The sequence below is a fragment of the Danio rerio genome, chromosome 18 (assembly GCF_052040795.2).
Source record: "Danio rerio strain M-AB ecotype USA chromosome 18, GRCz13ab, whole genome shotgun sequence".
NCBI lineage: Eukaryota > Metazoa > Chordata > Actinopteri > Cypriniformes > Danionidae > Danio > Danio rerio.
Genome location: NC_141038.1, coordinates 44,559,904 through 44,571,894, shown reverse-complemented (window position 1 = coordinate 44,571,894; position 11,991 = coordinate 44,559,904). Strand labels below are relative to the sequence as shown.

The 11,991-nt window shown below is 36.8% G+C and overlaps 3 protein-coding genes across 7 annotated transcripts in view; 1 reads left to right on the top strand and 2 right to left on the bottom strand.

Annotated features, from left to right (window-relative positions):
- Positions 1–11,991, top strand: part of grk7b (G protein-coupled receptor kinase 7b) — an 845,646-nt gene that overhangs the window by 330,832 nt on the left and 502,823 nt on the right. The gene's annotated exons all lie outside the window — the stretch shown is intronic.
- bcl7bb (BAF chromatin remodeling complex subunit BCL7B b) overlaps positions 1–11,991 on the bottom strand; it is a 266,172-nt gene that overhangs the window by 133,871 nt on the left and 120,310 nt on the right. The gene's annotated exons all lie outside the window — the stretch shown is intronic.
- veph1 (ventricular zone expressed PH domain-containing 1) overlaps positions 1–11,991 on the bottom strand; it is a 168,118-nt gene that overhangs the window by 51,602 nt on the left and 104,525 nt on the right. For 4 of the 5 annotated variants that reach the window (XR_015514233.1, XR_015514234.1, XR_015514235.1 and 1 more), the window contains 2 exon segments: positions 8,866–9,090; positions 7,157–7,485 (listed from right to left, as the gene is read on the bottom strand). Coding sequence is in view for 1 of the 5 variants with exons in the window: in NM_212831.1 (NP_997996.1) it covers positions 7,157–7,485; positions 8,866–9,090 (554 nt within the window). In the remaining 4 variants the exon portion in view is untranslated. 5 annotated transcript variants of the gene reach the window in all.

The window sequence follows — 11,991 nt, the reverse complement described above, 5'->3', positions numbered from 1 at the left end:
AGAGAGAAAATATTTAAAGCGTCATTTCTGTGGGCATAAATGCGTTGTTGATGCAGAGGTCAGAGGAGAATGGCCAGAATGGTTTTATAAAGGCAACATTAATTTAAAAACCACTCGTTACAACTGAGGTTTGCAGAAGAGCATCTCTGAACGCACAAAACATCTAACCTTGAGACGGATGGGCTACAGCAGCAGAAGACGCACCGGGTGCCACTCCTGTCAAGACGCACCGGGTGCCACTCCTGTCATCTAAGAACAGGAAACTGAGGCTACAATTTCCACAGGCTCACCAAAAATGGACAATAAGAGATTGGAAAAACGTTGCCTGGTCTGATAAGTCTCGATTTCAGCTGCGACATTCGGATAGTAGGGTCAGAATTTGGCATCAACAATATGAAAGCATGGATTCATCCTGCCTTGTATCAACAGTTCAGGCTGGTGCTGGTGGTGCTTCACACTTTGGGCCCATTAGTTCCAACTGAGCATTGTGCAATGCCACAGCCTACCTGAGTATTGTTGCTTACCCTGTCCATCCCTTCATGACCACAGTGTACCCATCTTCTTATAGCTATTTCCAACAGGATAACACACCATCTCATAAAGCGCAAATCATCTCAGACTGGTTTCTTAAACATGACAATAAATTCACAGTACTCAAATGGCCTCTACAGTCACCAGATCTCAATCCAATAGAGCACCTTTGGGATGTGGTGGAATGGGAGATTTACATCATGGACAATCCGACAAATCTGCAGCAACTGCGCAATTCTATTATGTCAATATGGACCAAAATCTCTGAGGAATATTTCCAGTACCTTGTTGAATCTATGCCACGAAGGATTAAGGCAGTTCTCAATGCAAAAAAGGGTCGGTCTGACATGGTACTACTAACTGTGTACCTAATACAGTGACTGGTGAGTGTAGTTTACATCTTTATACACATTCATAAACTGAGCTAACACGTTTTTGAGGATTCAGTGTAGGTTCAGTGAGTAGGTTCAGAATTGTCTTCACAAACACACTCAAATGCTATTGGCTCAATCTACTGTAGGTGTACACTTTAAAAAGCTGACTAAGTGCAAAAATATATCAAATAGGACTGAATGAGAAAAGCACAGATCTGCTCTCATATGATGAAGTCAGATCATCAAAAATCAGATGTTGTCAACAATCTAACTACTTTATCATTCTATTCCTGCTCAACTATTTCAGTTGTATCTGCACTCACTTAACTCATCAACACATCAATTCATTCTGGTTTACCCACTGTTTTCACAGATTAGCCACTGTTTGAGAAACTGAAAACTACAACCCTAAACCAGAAAAAGCAGTGATTTCCAAATTTACTTTGACTTGTTTTTCACTGCAGACAAAACGAATGGAAAATATTTCATTTTTTGTCGGCTCAACATCATTTTATTTAAAAACATACCTCCTTTCTTGTCATTCAGACCTGCAACACACTCCAAAAAAAGTAGTGACAGGAGCCATTTAGGGCTAGTAATCAGGTAAATTGGTAAAATAATGATGTGATTTGAAACAGGTGATGTCAACAGGTGATTGTAATTATGATTTGGTACAAAAGCAGCATCCAAGAAAGGTTTAGTCCTTTAGGAGCAAAGATGGGCAGACGATCGCCAGTTTGCCAACAAATACATGTGAAAACTATTAAAATGTTTAAAAACAATGTTCCTCAAAGAAAGATAGGAGCACATTTGGATATTTCACCTTCAACAGTGCATAACATCATTAAAAGTTTCAAGGAATCTGGAGAAATTTCTGTGCATAAAGCACAAGAGCGCAAGCCTAAGCTGAACTACTCCGATCCCTCAGGCGTCACTGCATCAAGAATCCTCATTCATCTATTAGTGTTATCACCACATGGGCTCAGGACTGCTTTAGCAAACATTTGTAAAGTGCCACAATACATAGTTACATCCACAAATGCCAGTTAAAAGGGTAGTGTGCTAAAAGGAAGCCCTATGTTAACAGTGTCCAAAAGCGCCGTCGACTTCTCTGGGCTAGGAGGCATCTGGGATGGACCATCACACAGTGAAAATGTGACTGGTCACATGAGTCAGTATTTCAGGTTGTTTTGTGGAAAAATGGATGTTGTGTGCTGTTTTATTCAAATCCAGAGTGCAGTATCGGATAAGTTATGCCCTGAAGTTCACTATATAAGTTGAGGTTATTGTTCCTATTCACAGTCATACCTATGCTTGCCTTAGCAAATCCCACTTTATATTAGCTATCTGAGTGTGATACGCTAGAGAGTTCAGCTGAGGGTGGCAGATAGAAGGAGGCCGTTTGCTCGGCTCTGGAATCCAGATGCAGGTTCATTTTAACATCTTTAACATTTTAACAGTGGCCCAGGTCTTTACCTCCACTTCATGTTATTCAACAGCTCTCCCACTGAGAAACTGTAAGGTAATCGATCAGTCGGAGACCTGAACTGGTGGAAAACATGTGAGAGCGTTTATGTGTGAAGTATTCAGCGCAGTCATATTTAACAGATCATGGGAGGCCAACTAATGTCATAGTGAAGCTATCATTTACATTTAAACATCTAGCAGACACTTTCATTCAAAGGGACTAGCAACACAAAGACAGCAACAGTCCCAAGACATTCTGTCCAGACTCAGTTCAACTGCAATCATATGAAGCTCCAGGAATACTTTTGTGCATCAAAAAACTGATGGTCCTCGGCCCATCGTTGCTCTTTGTGAATAAAACATCATATCATGTGGCTTGTTGAGTGTAAGTGTGATATCTATTTAAAAAATTACTTTAAAAAAGGACAATAAAAAAGTGAGTCAGGTAGACTCGAGAAGAAAGGTCAAGTTATATCAACAAACCAAAATTCTGAAATCAAATTAGCAACAAGATGCATTAAGTACAAAATATAAGATCTACAGTAAATATTATCTGCAATTTTGCCATTAAAAATAATGGGCACACCTTATTTAGGGTGTCCTTGTTACAGTGTACCAAATTATTCATTTAACTGTAGCACTTTACAGTATAATTGTATTAAGTTGTATTAAGTAAATACATAAACTAACAGTGAACAATACATTGTTCACAGTATTTAATGGAAATAAAGTTGATCGTTCTTAGACTCATGACGCAGTAACAAATGTTAACAGGCATGGACTTGGATTTTAATAATGCATTAGTAAAAGTTAAACTATGATTTATGAATTCTCTACAAGTATTATTCATTATTAGTTCATGTTACATGTACTTACTTGGGATAATATGGTTAGGGGTAGTTGCATTTAATTAAGTTTTAATTAAATGTAATTAATATATTAAGACACCTTAAAACCAAGTGTTATCAAATTAATTAGTAGTTATCTTGGCTAATTTTAGACCTGCATTGAACAGCTGGTTCTCCAAGGCTTTGGTTTGATCTATTCTCGCACAGCAAATACAGTTTTGTGTCTAAAATATCAGTAACACTATTAATGTAATATTTATTAAGCTGTATAATAAATCAAGCAGATATTTTTGAAAAATGGTACTCTTGCTTGTGTGATACTATGTTATATGATATATGCTGCATATAAAAGACCAAAACCCACAAGACCAGTTTTTGGCAAGAACCGGAATTCTTGTTATATTGTAACATTGGGTTGGGTAATATGGTCAAAAAAAAAAAAACATCTCACATTTTTGGGTGCTGAATTGCAATATGTGACATTGACACTGGACCACAAAACCACTCATAAGTGTACATGTTTGAATATCAGATTTAAAAATGTAAAATATTAGGCTTTAAAGTTGTTAAAATTAAGTTAAGGTCATGATTAACTTAGTAAAATAACCTTTTACTGATAAAATTTTCATTTATGGTAGGAAAATTACAGAAACTTACGATCTTTACTTAAAAATCTAATGATTTTTGGCATTAACTACCTTTCCCCACCCCTCAACAACTTTTGACTCATGGCTTTTCTCGTAAATAAACCCATTAAACTACTTTTTTCGTATTTATTTTTCAACATATGGATGTAAATAAATGTGTATTTGTTTGAGTTTTTCTCACTTCTTTTCAAATGTTGTTTGAACCCAAGCTCATTCTGAAAACGTGCCGCTATATACATTTCTGGAGAGCACCAAATATGTCCCAGGAGATACGTTTTTGTTTTCGCAAATCAACCAGAGGCTGTTGTGTGTGCTTTACAGATCTCAAATTTCTCTCGCGAGTGCCATTCACGCCTGCTGTTCTCCCATAAATCCACCAGAGGCTGCTGTCAACTGACTAACTGAATTACAGATCAACTGACGCACCCTCCTCCTTCCCTAAACCCAACCAATAGTGTTTTCAAAAGCACTGATCGACCCAACCACCCACTTCCCTAAACCCAACCGACAGTTTTAAAAAGCAATCCAGAAAAAGAAAAGGCGTCGCCTGATTTTTACCACATTTTCAGATTTTACCACATTTTCACCCTGTTATTTACTTGTTTCTTATATTTTTTGGCTTGCTTTTGTTTTACCTGCTTTCTGGAATCGTTCTTTAACAGACTCTAACTTCATAGTCGTGGTCAGCTCCTCTCTGTGTCTCAAGTCTGTCGACCTAAATGATGAGCTTTTGGACGATCTGGTAACTGCAGAAAAGCTGTCCATATAAAGGTATGCGGTCAGCGGGTAAGCACGAAAAGGAACACCGTCACACCGCCCCGTAGCGTTCGTTTTAAAGACGAAATGCAGCCATACATACTTCTGGCTACATACAGTAATTCGTAATCTCCAGAAATGTATATAGGGCTACATTTTCAGAATGAGGCTTATGTTGAAAACATTATTGCATATTGCCTTTCAAAGTTAAATTTACAAAACTATTTTGAGCATCCCATTTCAACAGTCAACTATAGTTACTTTTATTATGAAAACACACGGTCACACTTTATTTTGATGGTCAGTTTGTTGAATATAAGTTACACTGCATCTACATGGCAACTAATTCTCATTAGATTAGAAGTAGACAGTTAGGTTGGGGTCAGGGTTAGAGTTGACATGTACTTGCAAAATTTCTTATAGTCAGTTAAATGTCTGTTTAGCAGCAGTATCAAGAGATATTAAGAAGACAGTCTACTAATACTCAAATGAACCATCAAAATAAAGTGTTACCAAACACACTTGTATTTTAAAAATGCTGTATATAGCACATTCATTGCCCACAAACAAATAGTAAAAATGTAAACTGAACTCCTATGTTATTTCTGATATTCACATGTGTGCAACTATGGTATAACAGCAAGAGTCCTGTCAGTGGGTCAGTCAGAAAGCATCAGTGACCTGACTGAAGAAGTTCAACTCAGCATGACATGCCAGTGTGTAACGGATGAGTTCACATTTCTAACAATATAGTAGCAAACTCATATTGCTGAATCAACAACATAAAAAACAATTACAAGAAGCTAACCTGAAATTTGATCTAGTCTAAACATATTCCTGTCTGTATTTTTGTCAATAATAAGTAACTTAAAACTTGTGGAATGAGTTGTCCCATCACTACAGAATGCATAGCAGTTGCGATAGCTGTGGCGAAGAATTGTTTGAGAAATCGATTCGGAGGTTTTCAAAATGCATCGCTCATCTGTTGAATCGATTCCGAGCTTAGTTTTTAAAAGCAGACTAGCAGATGGCATTCTAGGATAGTTTTTAACAGCAGGTGGAGCTTGTTTTAAAAAGCAGACCGCTCACTAGAGAAATTTTTACCAGCAGATGGCGTTCTAGGCTTTTTTTAACACCAGATGGCGCTCTAGGCTAGTTTGTAAAAGCAGTTGACTGCAGATGGTGGTCTAGGCTTGTTTAAACATCGGGTGCTGATCTAGGCTGGGTTCTAAAAGCAGATGGCGCTCTAGGCTAGTTTTTCCCACTAGACATCGTTTTAGGCTAGTTTTTAATGGCAGATGTTGCCTATGCTAGTTTTAAACAGCAGATGTTGTCTGGGATAGTTTTAAACGGCACATAATGCTCTAGGCTAGTTTTTAACAATAGATAATGGTCTATGCTAGGTTTTAACATGAACACCTAGCATTTAGCCATTTTTAACAGCTAGCAAATGGCGTTCTAGGCTAGTTTTTAACAGGAGGTGGCACTCAAGGATAGTACTTAACAATAAACGTAACAGTAGTATTTAACAGCTGACAGCACTTTAGGCTAGTTTTTTAACATGCTAGGCTAGTTGGTAACAGTGCTCTAGGATTGTTTTTAACAGCAGACAGCACACTAGCCTGGGTTTTAACATCAGATGTTGCTCTAGGCTAATTTTTAATGGCAGATGTCACTCTAAGCTAGTTTTTAACAACAGATGTTGGTCTAGGCTAGTTTTTAACAGCAGATGTCGCTCAAGGATAGTTCTTAACAAAAGACGAACAGTAGTTTTTAATAGCTGACAGCACTTTAGGCTAGTTTTTGAACAGCAGACGGCATGCTAGGCTAGTTGGTAAAAGTGCTCCAGGATTGTTTAACAGAAGACAGCACACTAGCCTGTTTTTACCAGCAGACGGCGCTCCAGGGTAGATTTTTAACACCAAATGGCACTCTAGGCTAGGTTTTAACACCAGATGGTGCTCTAGACTAGTTTGTAACAGCAGTCGACTGCAGATGGTCATCTAGGCTAGTTTTTAATACTAGATGGCACTCTAGACTAGTTTTTAACAGCAAATGGTGCTCTAGGCTTGTTTTTAATAGCAGATGGTGCCCTAGGCTTGTTTTTAATAGCAGATGGTGCTCTAGGCTAGTTTTATTAAAAGGGAATGGTGCTTTAGGCTAGTTTTTAACACCAGATGGCGCTTTAGGCTAGTTTTTAATGGAAGATGGTGCTCTAAGCTAGTTTTTAACAGCAGAAGGTGATTGGCTCATTGTAAACACCCATGTAAGTTGCTTAAACCTTTCCTAGCTTTGTTAATGACTATTTTAGATTCAGGTGGTATGTGTAAAGAATTGGAAGCAAGCACCATATAGCTGTTTGTAAAGCATACAGTGTCATCTGCTGTTAAACATCAATATTATAATCAATTTGAGAGAGATTATCGATGCATTTTAAACATCTATGAATTGCTACAGAATCTATTTCATGAGCAATTTTGTGCCAAAGCTCTACAAGTTTCAGTGTGAAATGTTCTCAGATTTGACAGGTTACCTTCAATCACACAGTGCTCAGGTACAGGGATTTGTTTGATCATTTCCGCACAGAAGGATTTGATTTCCTCCATGTTGTCTCGTAGATGGATCCAGAGTCTGTCTCTCTCCCGGGGGTCTCCATCCTCCACCTTTGCCCCCTCAGTGTTTGGAGACGTGTCAGGCTGAGTCTCTGTGAGTTCTGTATGGTTGTGGGGGGTCGAGGGGACAGAACTGGTCTCTGCCTCACAGACATTGAGTTCTGCGTTCAGATCAAGCCCCTCTCCCTCTGGGCTGCTGTCAGAGTTAATGGATCGGGTGCGTACAGCATGAAGAGCCAGACTCTTTGACCTGAACATGCAAGAAAAACTCAAGTCAAAATACAAAACTCATGAGTCAGTTCATCTTTTTAGACTGTGAGTTATTACATAGGACAGAACTATACTTACAGATGTAGAGCATACATTATGCAGTGTTGTATTGTTCCCTGAAGTCTATTTAAACCTTAAAATTGTTTTTTCAAAACCAATTTCCTGCCTATTTCTGAGGTTCATAATTAAAATATTTGCTGTTTTTTTCTTTACCTGTCAGCAGTTTACAATCCATTTAACTTCTTTAATGTGGTGTACTATTTACGTTAAGAGTTAAGATATCTATATATTTTTTTCTCAGTAAGCATTTTTAAAAAGTGGATTTAATTTTATATGCAAGCATCTAAGCTGACAAAATGGTTACATTTGATTACGAAAACAGAAGAAAACTAATTCTGATTTTAAGTTGAATTTAATAATTATTATATGTAGTCAAAGACCAGTCCAATGGCCCTCCTGTGATTTTTCTTTTTATTATTTTACAAATACTCCACAAGTGCTGTTTAATAAAAATAACAGTTTTTGGATAATTTTTAAAACGTACCCGTTTTATTGACTTAATACATTCCAATAAGTCATTTCTTTAGTCTTTTCTATTATTAATGTACAAGCAATCTTAGAAAGAAATAACTAAGAAATATAGCCAATTAAACACAACTGTTAGCAAGAGAACATTTATACTTTTATTTAAACAGTGCTGGAATTAAAACATGCTGGAATTTTTCATTTTAATGTTCAATCTAAAACCTCAAGTAAATGCAATGTCAAAATAAGAAAGATTATAATTTATTACTAAGCTAAACATTAACGGTTTGCTAGCAAAGCTAGTTTGAGGAGTAATTATAAACATTGTTTAATATATTTTGCAAACTTGTTTTGGGTATTTTTTTAAACGTTTCTAGTTAAATTAGTTGGAGGGGTAGCTCACCCAAAAATGAAAATTTCTAAATGATAAATAATACAAATAATTCTTGTTAACTTCCAGCCACAACCATATCTGATATACAGTAGCAACAACCGTCACAAACCCTGTTCCTTGAGACTTACCTTCCGGCAGAATTCAGCTCCAACCCTCAAATACACCTGAGTTAATTAATTAGGACCTGAAGCAGGACTTCATAATTACAGACAGGTGTGTTTGGTTAGGGTTGCAACTGAAATCTGCAGGAAGGTAGATCTCCAGCAACAGGGTTGATCATGCCTGATCTAGTGTGACCACAGCTTTAGAAAAACAAAACAGAACAGAAACATAATCTTGACCATCTTGAAATAGAATGAGACCGTAATAATGTCAAATTGATTAGTATTTCTGAAACTTTTATTACTGTTTCATACACTGTATCCCATAGGTCAATCCCACCTGTTAAACCTCATCTCTCTGCGCTCGTCTCGTGCTGCCTGACCCAGACTGTGGCGTCTCTGAGGGCCAGGAGAAGCTCCATCTGCCTCAGACTCCACCTCCTCATCTCCTATCTTCTCCTCAAAAGCCTGGATCTTCACCTGCAGATGCTGGTTTTCAGCAAACATCTCAGAACCAGACTCGGCTTCATGCGGCCTGGGCAAATCCTGCACCTTCTCCTCCCCTCTGCCACACATGTGAAGACTATGTTATAAAATGGGTAGTTGACAAAAAGGCAGCAAAATGCTTTTTTGAAAAAATTAAAAACAAATAATGATTGAGATTTGGCTAAAAAAATAAAATGATATATATATATATATATATATATATATATATATATATATATATATATATATATATATATATATATATATATATATATATATATATATATATATATATATATATATATATTAACACAGCAGTTCTTATAACAAGAGGTCCATGGAAGACAAAGACATTTTTTTTTACTGCATAATGCCATTTACTGCATTTTAAATGCTGACAATACTATTTATATAAATTTTTGTCATGTGCCAAAGTGCAATGCCATGTGAACAGGCACAAATGTATACCTTTGTATGCTGTGTGGCATGTACAGAATTAAATGCAAGCCCAAAACATTATCAATTCTGAGTGTGCCTCACACAGGGTAGTGGGTTTGACAAACCACCTGTAGACAGGGGTGAACTTATTAACTCATATATAAAATAAGCAAGGTAAGCAGCCCCTTAGAGCCTCAGAAAATAGAGGGCCCAACCAATGCCAAGAAGCTTATCCATAAATTTTAACGTTATTATTTCCTTTTCAAAACCAGGGGCCCCCATGAATGATGGAACATTCCTTCTGTACTGCACATGCGTGAGGTATGAACAATTCAAAGCCACTGCCAGTCTGACGGCAATCAGAGTAGAGCTGAGGTAGAGTGTGCAAGAGTAAGAATTTTGAGAATTTGTTTATTAGATTAGTTTGATTGATTGTGAATTAAATTTGTTTAAATGTTTTTTTTTAATTAAATTAAAATCTAATCACAAAAACGGCTGTTTAAGTATACATACAATTGAAGTCAGAATTATTAGCCCCGTTTATTTTTTTCCCAAATTTCTGTTTAACGAAGAGAGGATTTTTTTAACACATTTCTAAACTTAATAGTTTAAATAACTAATTTCTAATAACTGATTTATTTTAGCTTTACCATGATGACAGCAAATAATATTTTAACATTGAATTATGCACAATAAAGCATAATAATCCTGGTTTTAAAATAAGTATTTGATGTTAGCAAGTGCAACCATATTACATTATGCAAAAACACAATGTCACACACTGTGTAGTATTGATAAACACATCCAGCTCAGAAAATTATATTCTAATCTACTAATATTTAGCATTTTTATGCAGCATTGTGTAAAATGTCTTAACTTTTTGTACTTCAATGAACGAAGGGGGAAACCGTATTAAATGCAGTGTAATCTGTTGTAAAAGCTTGACATTTTTGCAAATGTTCAACATTGTGGTATTCCAAACATATACTAAACGGAATGTACACAAGTGATCTCAGAAAGAAATAACTTAGAAATATAGTCAATAAAACACAACTGTAAACGAGAGAACATTTATACTTTCATTTAAACAGTGCTCAAGAATTTAAACATGCTGGAATTTTTCATTTTAATGAACAATCTAAAACAAGTGAATGCAATACCATTACACAAAAATAAGAAAGATTGCAATTTTGTACAAAGCTAAACATTAACGGTTTGCCACTAAGACTAATATGAGAAGTAATTATAAACACTGTTTGATATATTTTGCAAACTTGTTGGTGCATTTTTCTGAAACTTTTCTAGCAAAATTAATTAAAGGGATAGTTCACCCAGAAATGAAAACTTATGCATTTGAATAGAGAGAACCCAGTCCAGAAGACTTGAACAAGCAGGAGTATTTCTTTATTAAGACATGCTGGTTAATCTGCAGTCATACTGCGTCTTCAAGAAGTCCATGTGTTCGCAGAGCCTACTGGAGGTCTGCAGTCTGCGAGTTTTATCGCAAGTCTGATTTAAGACAAAGCTGTCTTGTCTATAATGTCTTCTTAGGAGTAGGGGAGATGGCTAAACAAAGCACAAAGCATGCAGATTCAGTATTGAAGTCAGCATGATAACTGGCATATAGGTGTTACAAACCGGCCCAGCTACTGTCCACACAAGTTAATAAAAAAGAAATGGTTTCTGTAGCATGAAAGTATCACCCGAAGACAAAGGCAGAGCCGTTAAAAGCATTCATGTAGCATTTGCATCCCTTTGGCTTAGCCAGTAGTCAGAAAGACAAAGGTCTCTCATGGCAGGGCTGTTAATGAAATGATACAATCAAAAGCCAAAGAATATAACTTTTCAGTTATATGTAGATTATTGATCATTTGAAACATGATTATTTACATTTATATTTCCACAGAAGTCAGAATAAACTCAAATAGAGGATGAGAGAATGATGACAGAACTAATTATTGGGTGAACAATCCTTTTAAGCTAGAATAGAAAAGCAAATTAATGCTTAATAACTCCTAAATGGTGCTCATCTTTTAAGCTATCTAATATCTTAGCACATTTGGGAGAGTTACGGTGTGGAGAAGCCCCGAAAAAAGTGTACCACGCCGACTGTTGCTGCCCAGAGTGAAGCATGGGGATGATCAGTGATGGTTTGGGCTGCAATATCATGGCATCCCCTAGGCCCAATACTTGCGCTAGATGTGCGCATCACTGAAAAGGACTACCGAACCATTCTGGAGGACCGTGTGCACCCAATGGTTCAAACATTGTATCCTGAAGGTGGTGCCGTGTATCAGGATGATAATGCACTAATGCACACAGCAAGACAGGTGACAGAGTGGCTTGATGAACATGAAAGTAAAGTTGAACATCTCCCATGGCCTGCACAGTCACCAGATTTAAACATTATTGAGCCACCTTGGGGTGTTTCGGAGGAGCGAGTCAGAAAACATTTTCCTCTATCAGCATCATGTAGTGACTGGCCACTATTCTGCATGAAGTATGGCTCAAAATATCTCTGGCCACCGTGCAGGACTTGTAT